This window comes from Thermobia domestica, chromosome 4, assembly GCF_964235325.1.
Source record: "Thermobia domestica chromosome 4, izTheDome1.hap1.1, whole genome shotgun sequence".
In the NCBI taxonomy this organism is placed as follows: domain Eukaryota; kingdom Metazoa; phylum Arthropoda; class Insecta; order Zygentoma; family Lepismatidae; genus Thermobia; species Thermobia domestica.
Genome location: NC_137457.1, coordinates 266,813,340 through 266,829,514, shown reverse-complemented (window position 1 = coordinate 266,829,514; position 16,175 = coordinate 266,813,340). Strand labels below are relative to the sequence as shown.

Genomic DNA, 16,175 nt, shown 5'->3' with positions numbered 1-16,175 from the left:
AAATATCTTATCCCTCCACCTCCCCCAAGTTGCACCGTGAAAGTGAAATGATAAAAAACATCCCAGGCTCGAACCTCATCTATGTTGAAAGTTTGATGGAGATCGGTCAAGTATTTCAAGAAGTATGGAGTCACAAACAGTCACTTTAACCCTTTCACTGCGATTTTTTTTTTTTTTTCGGAGGAACATATGTATCCCACTGATATTTCTACGTTGAACCTATATGTCCCAGTGGTAGTGACATGAATGAGCATCTTGTATTTTCAATTATGATACGTATATTGTCAGAAAAACAGTTGGGTCGTATTTATGATTACAAATATTTTACATTTTGGCATCCTTTTCCAAATAACAGTACATGCAACCACTGATTTATCACTAGTACCTTGTTCTTCACTTTAATCTGTTCCATTATCACCACGTTCACTTTCACTACTGTATATTTCATTATGTTCATAAGAATTTTGTAAACCATTAGCAGGCTTCTCTTTACCAGTGGAACATCGATTCATAGCAATAAGATGCGGTAAATTACCACGAGTCTTCTGAGAATGTATCATGGGACATATATGTCCCAGCGTTAATGAAAGGGTTAATTTATATATACAAGGTGGCCCAAAAGTAGGTATTAAGTACCGTACTGATCATCTCATTGCATTTTATATAATTTCTTATTGTTATGCATCAGGTAGACTTAGTTTCTTTATTATTTGTTCTTAATGTATTTTACTTATATCTTAAGCTCGGGACAGCCAAAGCAAATAAACCTATAAGCTAGAATGGTATACTTGATCAATGCTGGAGTGTATCCTACTTTTGGGCCACCCTGTATATATAGAGAGATTATTGTCCAAACATCTTAGTTTGTGTTATCATAGACAACAATATAAATAAACAATATTGTTTTAACAGTTTTATTAATTGCGGACTAACAATTAGAACAGTGATAGCCAAACAATCGATTGCGAGCTACTAGTAGCTCGAGGGATTTGTTTTGGTAGATCGCGTTAACGCTCCGGTTGGTCAACCTTAATTCCTCCACTGAGCTGAACCATCTTAATGTAGGATTAAAAAAAAAATAATAAAATAAAATAAAGTCGGCAGTTCTTTTGGTTGGTAGCTCACAATAGGATTTAAAAACGGTACAGAAGCTTCATAAGTTTGGCGACCACTAAGTTTTGAGGGTTGTCCTTCTAATGGAAGCCTGAAGTAATTACTGTTAATTATGTAATAATTTTTACGGAATTATTGTTTAAGACAACAATGCGAGTAGAATTCAGAAAAAAAAAAAATCACTATGATTTCTGCAGCAACATCTGATCAGTAAGTGCTGAAATCTCCAGTGTGCCCTGAATATCTAATAATGGATGACGAAATGGAAATAGAGGCATCGGAAAGTTCTGACTCCTTGGAAGTTTCTAAACGCTCCAAGAGTTCTTTAAAGTCTCCAAAGAGTATTTCTGGGAAAGGAAGAAGAGAAACTGGTAAGAACTCAATAATTAATCAGAAAAATTTAAAGAAATAAGCTATAGGTTAAAATATATTAACGGCTTGTGTATAGCCCGCTCCCCCAAGTTCTTTGTCACGGAACTGGAACAGTCACTACTACTAGTACTACTACTACTACCGGTACTACTGCTACTACTACTACAACAACTACTACTATACTGCTGCTGCTGTTACTACTACTACTACTACTGTTACTACTACCACTTCTTATATCGAGAAGAGAACCCAGCCAACCTCTGCAGGGATTCTAACCCGTTCCTACTACTACTACTAGTACTAGTACTACTACTACTACTACTACTACTACCGCTACTACTACTACTACTACTACCGCTACTACTACTACTACTTATACTAAAGCTTCCTTACCACAAGATTTATATCTTAAATCTTTATAATATGCGATTCCGATTCATTATGAACTAATATGAATCGTTAGAATCACTATGATTTGTTAAAAATCACTGGGGGGAGCGGACTATACTCAATCCATATTAACCATTAATACATATATGTATGAGGAGCAGTTTGGCATTTGTGATGCAACTACAGTGAATCTTGTACAGTGCATTCTTTAAGTTGTCTAGTTATGAATAAGATAAGTGTGAACAGATCATAACAGTCAGTTTACGAGTAGTATGTGGTGATCAGATGGTGCAGTGTCGCGGTTCAAACAATCCACATATATCAAGTTCATATGTAAATTGGAGACATCTGCTTCAGATACTTACTTTGATAGCCTTAAAATCAGTTTCTAGTGTCAGTGCTTTAAGGAAAACAGCACCGTTACCCGTTTTACCACCGTTTTCGTCGGTGTGTTCAGCAATGGCAGGAGCGATGGAGAAAGTATGTATATTTCGAAGGTGTCTACTTTGAAGATAATTATGTAAATGGATGGTAATACATTGTGGTAATAAAGATCCATAATAAAATTCCTGGAATATTTTGGCTGTTCCTCGTATATATATATTGGTAAAAATATTCAACATGGTCCGAAACCTACTTACAACGAATAATTTTTAAAAAATGCAACTAAGTTCTCAAATTTCATGAAACATATGCTACACATGGATATCGCATGGTCAATTTACCAAAGCTATCCCAAGTTTTTGTAAGAGCTAAACGTAGTTACAATATGTGAAATATTTGCTATTTCAGCCAATGTCCTTCACAAAGTCGTGTTAAGTTTTTTTTTTTTTTTTAGATTAAATTACGTTAAAATTAAGGAAAAACACAATGAAATTTTGTAATTTAAATGACAGGATTTACGATATGCACTCTTAAGTAAAATTTAAATGAGAACTTCATATGTTTTCATTCAATAGTAATTTACAGCTTAAGTTTGGTAGCTAGGTTTTGCACCACTCTGTAAACGATAATATTATTCTGGCACATTTAATGATAATTTTTTTGTTTAATTATGTAACAGTCACTTCATTTTTCGTCAAATCGCTAATTCGTTTCGTTAAATCAATATCCGTAAAAGTCTTTGATTTATTCTTTAGCTTTTACATCACTAAAATGCAGTTAACTGCGTATGAGTGTTAAATATTTTTAACAAAATAAATTGTTTGGGATTATATAAGGTTTAAAGCACGTAGAGTTATTTTAATTGGTGTTATGTTCATCGCTATATTGCTATGTCCAATGTAACGAGGAACAAGCATCGATTAATCTAAATTGTAGTTCGAAATTCACACTAACAATATTGCATACTATCATCTACTCGATATATACGTATTTCTTGCACTGGTCTTTCCTCGCACATATACCTTCCTTTACAGTGAGTTTCTTGCTCACTATCTGTAAGAGTTATCGAGCTGTTGCTTCTAAAGATGAACAGACCATGTTTCTAGCAATTGACTTCGACAATAGATTTATAATAACAACTCAAGTCTAATATGAAATTGGCCGTAAACGACACAATAATAATAATAATAATAAAATAAAGAGTTTAACTGAATTTAAACAGACATCATTTAAAGATTATAAGAATATCTTTACGCCAAATGAAAACTGCCATTAATTTTTTCTCACCATTTTACTGCAAGGAGAATGTTTCTTTGTATATTGTTATTCTACATAGTTCCCTTCCAGTTCAATGCACTGACGCCATCTTACCTTGATACCGCATAAAAAAATTATTTTGGTTGATATTATGGTCGCGAAACTATGCTACACTTCAATATTATGAGACAGTAAGAACAAAAATGTTGCAGTATTAATGTTCAACGAGAAAAAGATGCCCTAAAACGAGTTGTATAACGATCTATCTTACTGAACGAACAAAATAATATGCATGAGAGCAAAATCTCATGATAATTTCAGAGAAAATGGGGCAAAACGAATGATTTTTTAAACCTAAAAATGAATGGTGTATAAGAACTACGCTATTTATTGAGGTGAAATTGAAAGTGAAGTATACTCTCATTAAATTATTTGAAGTGAAACTGATACTGAAGTATATCTTCATTAAATTCTTGAAGGTGAAACTGATACTGAAGTATACCCTTCTTAAATTCTTGGAGGCGAAACTGACACTGAAACTGATTCTCATTAAATTCTTGGAAGTGAAACTGATATTGAAATATACTCTCATTAAATTCTTGGAGGTGAAACTGATACTGAAGTATAACCTCATTAAATTCTTGGAAGTGAAATCGATATTGAAGTATACTCTCATTACATTCTTAGAGGCGAAACTGATACTGAAGTATAACATCACTAAATTCTTGGAGATGAAACTGATACTGAAGTATAACCTCATTAAATTCTTGGAGGTGAAACTGATACTGAAGTATAACATCAGGTTCGTGCAGGTGAAACTGATACTGAAGTATAACATTGTTAAATTCTTGGAAGTGAAATCGATTTTGAAGTATACTCTCATTACATTCTTAGAGGTGAAACTGATACTGAAGTATAACATCACTAAATTCTTGGAGATGAAACTGATACTGAAGTATAACCTCATTAAATTCTTAGAGGTGAAACTGATACTGAAGTATAACATCATTAAGTTCGTGAAGATGAAATTGATACTGAAGTATACTCTCATTAAATTCTTGGACGTGAAATTGATACTGAAGTATAATCTCATTAAAATCTTGAAGGTAAAACTGATACTGAAATATATACTCATTAAATTCTTGATTATAAACACTAACAGTATGACAGTGAATGGTATGGCTAATGAGATATAGCCTAAAATTATCATTAACTTTTGTATTTTAATCTGTGTATAATTAAAATGTTGTCCAAAGACAAAATATAAATCAGAAGATGAATCATATGCAGCTGAACAGAACAACATGCTTGACGGTGATTTATCATGCGTAGTTTTCGAGAAAATAAAAAAAAAAAACAACTTTCGTGGCTTTGAGAAGTATATCGTTCTCTATCAATAATACTAACAATTTTTATTTTACAGGAAGAAATTATTTATGTACTATATATATAGCAAAGTAAATAAATAAGTAAATAGAAATAAAACATGTTAACCAGCATGTTGTATATGTTGTTAGTCTTTTTCTAACTGTAACATACACACTCCTTTACACACATGTGCTTGTAAGCAGACAATCTTAAATAATTTGAAGCAGTAAATTGGTACCTTTGAGTTTTTTAATATAACTTAATTTAAATCGTATATGAAAATAAAAAAGGAAACAGCTAGATTCATATGATAACATTCAGCATGAATTTGAGCTTAGTTTCGTGACTAGAGTTGTATTGCTTATTTAAAGTTAGAATAGTTTCGTGATTAAAGTTGTATTGTTTTTTAAAGTTAGCTTAGTTTCGTGATTAAAGCTGTATTACTCTTTAAAGTTAGCTTAGTTTTGTGATTAAAGCTGTATTACTCTTTAAAGTCAGCTTAGTTTTGTGATCAAATCTGTATTACTCTTTAAAGTTAGCTTAGTTTCGTTATTAAAGCTGTATTGTTTTTTAAAGTTAATCTCAGCTAAACACAGTACCACATTTTAAACCCCACTTTTAATTAACTTACGAACATGAATAGCAAATAATGAGACTCGTATAAAGAAAAGCGAAACAAACATGGCAAATTGTAGCCTGGGATCCAAATAACGAGCTATTCAATTAATTCTTTCCATATTTTAATGATAAAGAAACACAAATTAATAAGAAAGTTAAACTTTTAGAAGTTTGAATACATGAAAATCTGTCATAAGATAAGAACATAACATTACTATCGAAGAAGTTATAGTAAAGGGTATATTTATTTCGTAAATTTAACCTAATATTATCAACAACTAAGTTCATTATTGTGTCTTATGCAGTTTTTCATTCGCTGTTAATATATGGTATTATATTTTAGGAAAATTGTGCTCTAGTGAAAGTAGTTTCATTCTTCAGAAAAAAATATTAAGGATAATGTCTTCTGTACCTCCTACTACGCCTAGCAGACCCTTGTTTCAAAGCCTGAACATATTACCTCTTATATTTGTGTATATTTGGGAAACAGTTCCATATACACTTTGGACCATCTATCTTGAAATGTCTTTGCAACTTTTGAACTATTAGATAAAAATCGCTGAAATTTTGTGCAATCCAAACATGGCAGGAAGACATGGTTTGACATACTCTGCAATACCACCAGATTAACAGAGTTGTTAATCCAATATAAAGTTGTAGTTTTTTAAATAGTATAAATTTCAAATCTACATATTCAACGATAATATATAATACCACATTTATTGTTCAGTGTTGCAAACTATGGATGCTATAATATCAGAAACACACATGAATGTCCAAATTTTGGAGGCTACAGATATTCACATAATACTTTTGAAAGTAATGCGGACTTTCATTCGTACAGAATCAGAATCTCTACAAATGGAATGAAATCTATCAGTTTAACGTACCACAATTATGTCCTTTAGGCTGAGGGAGACGAATGATTAAGGCAAGTGAATGATGATAAACGAATTGGTGGAATGAGAATGTGAGAGAAAGCGGAAGTACCCCGAGAAAACCCACGGGCATGACGGTATCAACGACAAATTTACTTGGCCGGGGACCGAGCCAGGAACCTCACGCACAGAGGTAAGCGGTTTGCCTCTGAACCACCGTATAACCCAAATTTCTACAAATTTTACACTCACCAAGATTTCGGCCAACAAAATCCACTCACACAATTTCTATTCGAGGAGAGTAAAACTATACAACAAACTACCATAGTTCTATACGAAATTGAATACAGGGTCAAGAAATTGCATCAGAAGCATCTATTTCACTGGGTTGATTAATATTTAAATGAAAACTTAAAATTACTACTTCATTTTTGAGTCACTCAATGTATAATTTTGCTGTATCTTAGATTTTATATATATGTACTTTATGTACGTATATATCGTATTTTACGGACCATAAGACGCACTTTTTTTTTTTAAATACCGTTTTGCAGAGTTTACGGTCTATATATTCCAGTCTCTGGTTCTAGGCTTGTGATGGCGGGGCGGGAGGGAGACAGTTTTAGCAAAGTTGTGAATCCCCGCAACTCGTGTTCGTCGCCATCGGTGCATTCTTGCTGCCAGTTGAATCCAACATAGCCAGATAGAGACAAGTTTCCCGTGGCGTCGAATACATGGTCATTTTTAAGGCTGGCAGGAATTTTAAATCAAACATTGGACATTTTTATATTAATTTCGAGCATAAAACGCGCCTGAATTTTGGAATTAATTTTTCGAAGAAAAAAGTGGGTCTTATAGTCCGTAAAATACGGTACCACTAATGTTTGTTGTAGTAGTTTAACATATTGTACATAAAATTAATTACGTATTAAGTTGAATAAAATTAATGATCATTTCCACCAAAATTGATGTACTTGCTCATATATACTATATTTCAGGCTCATCTGGAGTTCTTGTAATTCTACCACAGGTAGGGTCCCTTTCTTCATTACATTTAAAATCAAAGAAGAGCGACAGTGTGACTTCAGAGCAGAATGACTTGAAAGCTAGCGATGAAAAAGAAACAGAAGCTGACGAAGAAAAGAAAATGCTCTTGAATACGAAGATCCAACCTAAGAAACATCCCAGCTTTATTGATAGAACTCTGAGATTATTACCCGATGATCACATATCGCATCGTGATCTTCCAGAAGTAAAACCAAGACGCAAATCTAAAGGCCCGTGTGATACGTTGACGCCTGAGAAAATTAAAAGATTAATGAAGCTCACTACCAACTACCGAGAAGCATTGGATATGATCCATCAATTAGTGAAAAGCAAGGAGAAAGGCTCAATATTTAAAAGTAGAAAATTGAGCAGAACTGATATAGGACAGAAGGCAGAATATAGAAGCAATATCTATGAAATAGATCAGGATTTCTTTGATCAACTACAAAATATATTAATACAATTCCTTTCTCGAGAATCAAAACAGTCTGAAGAAAATAGTCGTGAAGAGCTTGAAGTGAAAAGTAGCTCAAAGTATGCGTTTCTAACAGAAGATTCTAATGAATTTATGATGAAAGTAATGGCTGCTATTGATCTAGATAAAACCGCAGGTGTTGATGTCGAACGTAGAACAATGGAACGTAAACCAACGATTCATCCACAAAAGGATCTTAAGTTTCCTATGTCACGTACACGATCTTCAGCGTCAGCGGAAGCTTCTCATCAGGTACAAGCGCTCGTGAAAAAGGGATATATTAGCGCAAATGAAGTTTTTCCTTACCAGGATTTCATAGCGGGTTGCCATCTTCCGATAATTAGAGTACCCAAGGAAGATGATGATTACAATAAGCAGCTGATGGAGGATGAAGAGTTGGCAGACTTGAGAAGTATATTCAGCCTTGTGACTAGAGCAGGTGCACAGGTGACCTTTGTTAGAGATGTGGTTGCTGAAGCGATTAGGCAGTTTGGATTAAAGAAATCTTGCAAAGACAAAAAGAGTGTGCGTGACGTACCCTGCAAATTTTGTGATTGTGTATATGATCCAGATTTACGTCGACGGGTAAGAGGTTAACTTTATTTTTCATTTTCAACTTAGTATGCTAATTCATAAACATACTCTTTTATTTACGAGCAAAATTTCTAAACGTATTCTTTTATTTTGGCCACAAAGTCCCGTTACCCTTTGATAAATGCTAATGTAAGTTTTCCCGTTACATTGTTATTTGGTTTCAGCATGATGGGGTACCTGTCCATTATGCCCTCGCCGTACGTTAATATCTTACGGAAGTCTTTCTCGGGAGTTGGATTGATCGTGGTAGTCCGGATCTACCAGCACCACTTGCTTGGCCACCACGTAGCCCAGACCTCACCACCTGTGCTAATGCGCTATGGGGGTTTATAAAGGGTATCGTTGCACAAAACCGTTACGATACCACTGCCGAATTGACGAAAGCTGTCAAACAAGCTTTCAGTCAAGTTACACCAACAATGCTCCACAAAATGTCGCACAAGACCTGGCAGCGTATTATCCTTTGTCATGAGAATGACGGTTGACAGACTGATCCTTTGAACACTTAATGTTTCCTATTTCAATAGAACTTCTCGAAAGCATTGTTGTTCATATCTTTCAGTTCTTTAAGTGTACTTATTTACTTACGTTGAGTGGTTTATGTTACTTATTTTCAGGGGTAACGAGACTTTGTGGCCACCCTATGTATGTGTATATTGTGTAAATATCTAAGAACAAAAAAGAAGAAGAAGATTCAAGAGAAAAGTTTCTATTATCACTTTAGCAATTGTTTGACTTCATTGTTGTTTAATGCACATGAAATAGTGTAAGATGGGAGATGGATTGTATCCGAGTTGCTCGGATGTGACAGGATATATGTTAAAACACTTTGGAGAAGCTTCTACACATGAAAACAGAAAAAAAAGTTCATCTGAGACATAGTGAAATTTGGCGTCATGACCGAGTTACAGGCTGTCGCAAATGTTGGGAAATTGCATGAGACATTGCATTGCGAACAAGAAAGAGTGATACGACAAGAATGGTCCAATCATCTGTGAAGAATAATCCCTGAATGACTTAATGATGTCAGAAGCACGGTAGTAGGGATACGTAGCAAAGAATTTTACAAAAGGGGGACAGATGTGCAGAGTCTGTGTGCACTGACGTGGACAAGCTGATTACTGCGTGCAAGAAGTAATATGTAAGAAGTGGATAAAAATGGTCTCTCTCTCCCCAGACAAAAGTTACCAATGCTGTTGAAGGGCAACTACGTATTTACAAGATACAACTGGTCCCCTACAGGTTGCCAAACTCGCGCCCTTTGTATTGTCGTAACGCAATACTTTTAACGAGGTTATGAGTACTTGAGATTTTGGCCCTCAGAGATTTGGGCAGGATGTTTCGGCCGCTTGATTTTGCCCGTATACCACTTTAATGTACACTGGAATACTGGCCAGAATCATTCGGGAAGTCAGGTATTCAAATCTTACAGTTTGTCTGTTTGATTGGGGTTTTTCTGGATGTCTTCAATAACAGCAGATAAATGTTAGGAAGACATCTTTAATACTTTCCCTGGCTGCCTTTTTACCACATCTTTCACGTACCCCAGAATTTCCGTCAACATTTTCAATCTGGAGGAGCGATAATTGGTACCTTAGGTTGTAACTTAAAGTGTCCAGATGTTCGCTTACGTTTTGAGACTTGCCTAAGTTTAGCCGAAAAGTTCGTTAGCAGTGTAGCGGAGCCATTGCGTAGTTCCAACCCGCTAGAGTTGAAAGATGCCTCAAGGCCTGAAAGGTGAAAAATAATGTTAAGAGTGCGTAACGCATTGTTACGCTTCTGATGTTCCTTGCTACGCGTTGATCTTATTTGCTGAAGTTAGGTACCTTATTACATTTAATGACGTTTCAGTTACGTCTTTGTAAACTTGATTATGTTGCTTTCTCTGTCAGAAGACAGCTACAAAGACGAAACGTGAGTTTTTTCTCTCTGTTAGGTCCTCTTTATTCTTGCAATTCTTGCTACCAGACGAAGCCATTCGAAAAGACACAAACGATTCAGGAATTACTTCCTCAAAGATGATTGGGACCACTTGTTGGCACTCCACCCGTTTGTTTGCAGTGGTATGATACATGTCATTTTCCAATATTTGTGATAACTTTAACTTCATCATGCTGATGATTATCAATGTATGGTACATGATTTAATTCTTTGGTTTCATGTGTAGAATCTTCTCCCAAGCGTTGAAATACACATAGTCTCTTACATCCTGTATATTAGATTAAATGGTTGTAGAACTAATGTTTGGGTTAATTTAATTGATGAATCATTTACAAGAAGTAATTAAGGAAAGTCAAATGTTTCTTATATTCAGTGGCGTATTTAGGATTTTGTTTCCGGGAGAGTATGCACAACACGAGAATAAGCATTTATATTTTTTTCCTTTTGGGTGCCGACAAATTTCAATGACGTTCATTTTCCTTCCTTTAATATTTGTATAATGACATTTCCAGGTATGAGGAATGAAAAGATTGAGTGAGAGTGGGAATGGGGCAGAAATAACTGAAAGGTAAGATAATACCTAAATTATCAAGAAGGAAATGTGAGGGGGGAGGTATGAAATTCGGTGACGACACATTTTAGAAAAGTAAGTAATTTATCGTTTAAAATTAAATACAGATCCGCGATAAGGAAAAGAAATGTAAGTCATTTAAAGGAAAAGGCGAAGTTTGAATGAAATAATCAAAGAATAAAACAATTATGAACAATAGAATGATAATAATATTATTACACTATATTTTATTAAACAACATACAACATTTTGTTCTTACATAATTTTTCACAACTAATTTAATAACCTTACATTTATTTTAAAACAGCTCCTTGTGAACAGTATGGTGATTAGGGCCTATACTAAGATACATACTTCCTTAGTTTTGGCGTTACTGACGACAGCCGACTTGAATCACAACGAGCAACGATCGAAAGTATGATAGGAGAAACGAAAGAAAGTAACAACTAAGAAAAAGAAACGGAAGAGTAGAATGGACGAATGAAAGAAGAAAAAATCAGTTCTTGCATGGAATGAAATTTGACAAATACGTTATTATTTCTGAATAAAGAGCATAAGATAATGGAAAGTGAATTAAATTTTTAGAAATGATAAGAAGAATTATTGTTGTACGTGGAATGTGAAAAACCACCAAATTTATTTCGGGGAGAGGGGGCTTTAGCCCGATAGCCCCCCTAAATACGCCACTGCTTATATTAATAGGAATATGTTCCTTATAACTACACTTTAATTGATAAAAAGCAATTGGCTTTTTAGCTGCATTAGTAACTCTCAATTCGCAGAATATCTTATAACTCGTCGGAGAAAAATATTTTCTTTACAAAATAACTATACGCTTAAAAGGATATAATTTTTAGCTAGTTTTGTGCCTTTTAGTTAAGAAAAGAGTACTCTTGACCTGATATCATCTTTAATAAGATTTTGAAAAATGGAAATAACAAATCATAGATTTATTATATGCTATTTTTGAAGTTTATGGAATAAGTGTAGAATGATTTACAGTAAATACTCTTATTTAATTAAAAGAATAATTCATTATCCTCTTTCTTCCCACTCCTCCGTGTGGAGAAATTTGTAACTATTAAGGAAGAAGATAGCTAGTTGCTGACAGGTGATTGCAATCACTTGTCGACAATACAAAAACACACAAAGAGCTATGTAGATATAAATATGTTTTTCTGTGTTAATACAAAGAACTTCTCTCTCATATGCTCAATGTTAGTGGATATGGTTGCAACACTCATGCAACCACAAACGTAAACCATACATTTATCTTTCAGTTCTTTTATAAGATATTTTCAGAGATATATCAATATTGTTATGCGCTGAAAATCAAAGTTTTATTTTTGCTCAAATATTACTCTAACACTTTAAGGTTATAAAAGTAGGCTGTTTCACAACTATGCAACCTATTTGGTACCGAAACCTTATAAAAACAGCATGTTTATATTTTGTTCATAAACCTTGATTCAATAGAGATTATATAGAAAATGAGAACAAGGTGAAATATCATACTTGCACTTCTGTGCTTTAGAAAAGTATCGCAGAAGGATTTCGGATTTCTTTACTAGCATATTTTTTGTATACTTAAGGAATATACTAAATTATTTTTAGTCCGATACATTCGGAACTAATTTACAGTTTACATAGTCTAAATTGTATTGTATTTATTAATAGTATTTTCATTAAAACCGCTATCACCTGGATTTTTGATTGACTTGATCAATATTTCAACCACCTCCTTTACTGTGGCCTTGCTCAGAATAGAATATTTTATTCACAGGTCACTGTGACTCTTTTTTCCTTCATTAATTTTTTTTTATAATTTCCTCTTCTCTTCATTTTATAGTTAATTTATATTTTGATTTCTGGAAAAGCATTGAATTTAAGTAACAACAGCCTTCATTGCACGTGAAAGTACATTTATTATAGTTCACTGTTGCCAAGTATCATTTACAACAAAATTGCAGAAGATTGTACACTCATTTAACAAACTTATTTTATATTATTAAGTAACTTATCTAGTTTAATTTTCGATATTTTTCCTCATATACTTTGCAATGAAAAGATTCTATATGTACCAAGCTCAAAGAGTGCTAATGAATCAATCTATTTTACTTCAATGCAAACTATTGACATGGTCCAAATGAATAAAAGAATTTAGGACAGCTAAATAAGATTATTATTATTATTATTATTATTATTATTATTATTATTATTATTATTATTATTATTATTATTATTATTATTATTATTATTATTATTATTTTCATATAATTTATCACCAAATTTTATTAGGTGGATTATTTCGTATCTAACCTGTAGAAAATTTGTTGTAACATATAAAGGTCATATCTCCAATACACGTGTTTCTTCTGGTGTTCCCCAGGGTTCTCACTTAGGTCCACTGCTGTTTCTCTTACTTGTGAATGATTTAAAAGAAATTATTAATTGTCAGTTTCTTATGTACGCAGATGATTTGAAGATCTGTTGTACTATTAACAATGTTCGTGATTGTATACAATTAAAAATAATATTAACATTATTGTCAGCTGGTCAAAAGTTAGTGCTTTACCTCTGAATCTTAATAAAACATATTTTGTGTCTTTTACTTCGAAAACTAATCCGGTACATTACAATTATGTTGTTGATAACATTTCAGTCGAAAAGGTTGTCTTTATCAAGGATTTGGTATTGTTTTCGACTCTAAAATATTATTTAATAAACATCTTGAAATGCATAGTCTCTAAAGCTAGAAGAAACTTAGGAACTATAAAATGGATTTCTAAAGACTTCTCCTCTTTGAAAAGCAGTTTAATTCTATATTATGCCAACGTAAGAAGTCATCTGGAATACTGGACTAGTATTTGGAACAAAAGAGCCCAGTATTTTCAAAAGACATTGAAGTAGCTTAGAATTTGTTTCTCTCATCGTTACGATGAAAATTTAAATTCTTATCAGAGAAATCCCACGATGAAATTAGACACATACTTTGTTCACTTAAATTATCTGAACAAAGAACTTTATTTGATACTAAACTACTTCATAATGTTTTGATGGGCAAATTACCATTAACAGAGGCTGTTAATCTTTGTGTTTCTAACATGTCGATAAGAAATTTCAAAATTATCAAATATAATCCTATTCTTAGATACGTTCCAATATACAAATACTTGTCAAATATTAACAATTACTTTGATTTTCCTTCTATTCAGAGGAAGTTTATAACTTATCATTTATCATAAATTTTATTCTTCTTTGCATGTTGTGGTTTGTATTGGTTCCTACTTGTTTGACTGTTGTCCGTGCATGATTCTTATTATTATTGCTGCAATTTTATAATCTGATTATCTTTATTTTGTATGACTTTACTTAATGTATGTTTTTATGTTACTTTAATGCATGTTTTTATTTTTATGTTACTTTATGCATGTTTTTTTTTGTTTGTATTGTTTATCCATATATTATTCTTTGGAAATTGTAATTGGATTGAATGTGTGTAATTTTATGATACCAATAATAATAATAATAAAATATTATTGCACAACTCCGAGGTTTTACTATTGTTATGCATTTGTGGTTCCATTGTTTATCACAATATCGTTCGTCCAAATTTAACCCAAGTTACCTAGTTCCAATTCAAAGTCTAGTGTTTCAAGATAAGGTGAGGTGGTTGAAATATTGATCAAGTCATTACTCACCCAAAAATCCAGGTAATAAGTTCTATTGCTTACATTGTACAACTTACGTAAGATGAAATTTATTAAATTTAACACAATCTTGTTCAAACTTCCCTTCCACAAGCACTTGCACTAAAAATATATATGTAAAGGGTGGGCTATCAGTTAGTTTCTTTTTTAAAGGTGATAGCAAATAAACATCGTTGAATATGATTAAACGTTTGTTGCTTTATTGAAAAGATAATACCTTCCAATTTGGTATGGAAGATAATTTCATCCAAATGGGTACCTAGGCTCGCTCCGAATGGGCATCCAAGTGGGCTGACCTCTCCTGTCAACACAATTTTGCAGTACATGTTCGATAGTTTGAGGTGCTATTTCACGAATGACTCGAACAATGTTGTGTTTAAGTACCTGAATCATTTCTGAATTATTAGCATAACATCGATTTTGAACGGCACCCCGTAAAAGAGTCTAATGGCGTCAAAATACACCTTCGCCCAGTTCAAGCAACATGAACAAAGCTGCTGATAACACGATAATAGAAGATAGTGCACAAAGAGCGATCGTGGGACTGTTTGTGTGGCACGTAGCGTCATCTTGCTGGACCCAAAGCTCGCCCACGTCTAATGCAGCAATTGCTGGAAAAAGAGAAATTGGTAAACATGCCTCTGTAGCGACCTCTGTTGACCGTAATGTTGTTGCCGTCTTCATCTTCGAAGAATAAAAGGGTCAATAATACCGTCACTTCAAAAATCATAACAAGCAGTCACATGCTGAGGATAGGTTGGCTTCTAGACGATAATGTGTGAGTTTACAGAGCCTCAAGTATGGCAATTTTGTTTATTAACAGCCACCGAGATGAAAATGTGTTTCATCCGAAAAGACTAATTAGGAGCAAAATCAGTGTTAATTTTGAGCTGCTCTAAACCCTTAGCAGAGAAGTAGTAACGAATGAGGCTGTCATTTTGCTTCAATTCCTGTGTAAGTTGGACTTTGAAGTGAATAATCAAAGATCTTTCTGCAAAATTCGGCTCAGGGTAGTGTGGCTAATGTTCAGTTGCTGTAATCTGTGGTTAGCTGTGATTAGCTGAGGTTCTTGGGTTGAAACACACGCTTTCGGCAGCAGCAGCATTATTCTGGACAAAGCACACTGCACCCACATGAAGATATCCTGTGTTATCTTTTGGGATGCCATTCTCACAAAATTTTTACACAAACTTGCGTACATCAGCCACACAATTGGTGCATTATTTTCACCGAACTTACTTTTCGAACTTCTCACTGTTTCGGCAACACAATACTTAGTTTGGAAATATGGTTTCAATATTTCCCAATGTTGTTCAAGCGTAAATCAATTCATTTCGTACCATTGAGATATAATGCTGTGTGTAGTGTATATTTTTTTCAACTTATTTGGACATGAATCAGCTTTAATTCTCAACATAACATGTACTTTAAATACGAAACCACCTTTTACGTTCTTC

The 16,175-nt window shown here is 33.5% G+C and overlaps 1 protein-coding gene across 1 annotated transcript in view; it reads left to right on the top strand.

Moving 5' to 3' along the window:
* The first annotated feature begins 1,301 nt into the window (after positions 1-1,301).
* Positions 1,302-16,175, top strand: part of LOC145684052 (uncharacterized) — a 70,200-nt gene continuing 55,326 nt past the window's right edge. The window contains exons 1-2 of the mRNA XM_081755889.1: positions 1,302-1,484; positions 7,379-8,487. Coding sequence (XP_081612015.1) covers positions 1,364-1,484; positions 7,379-8,487 — 1,230 coding nt within the window. The 5' untranslated portion in view covers positions 1,302-1,363. The remainder of the gene's footprint in view (positions 1,485-7,378; positions 8,488-16,175) is intronic.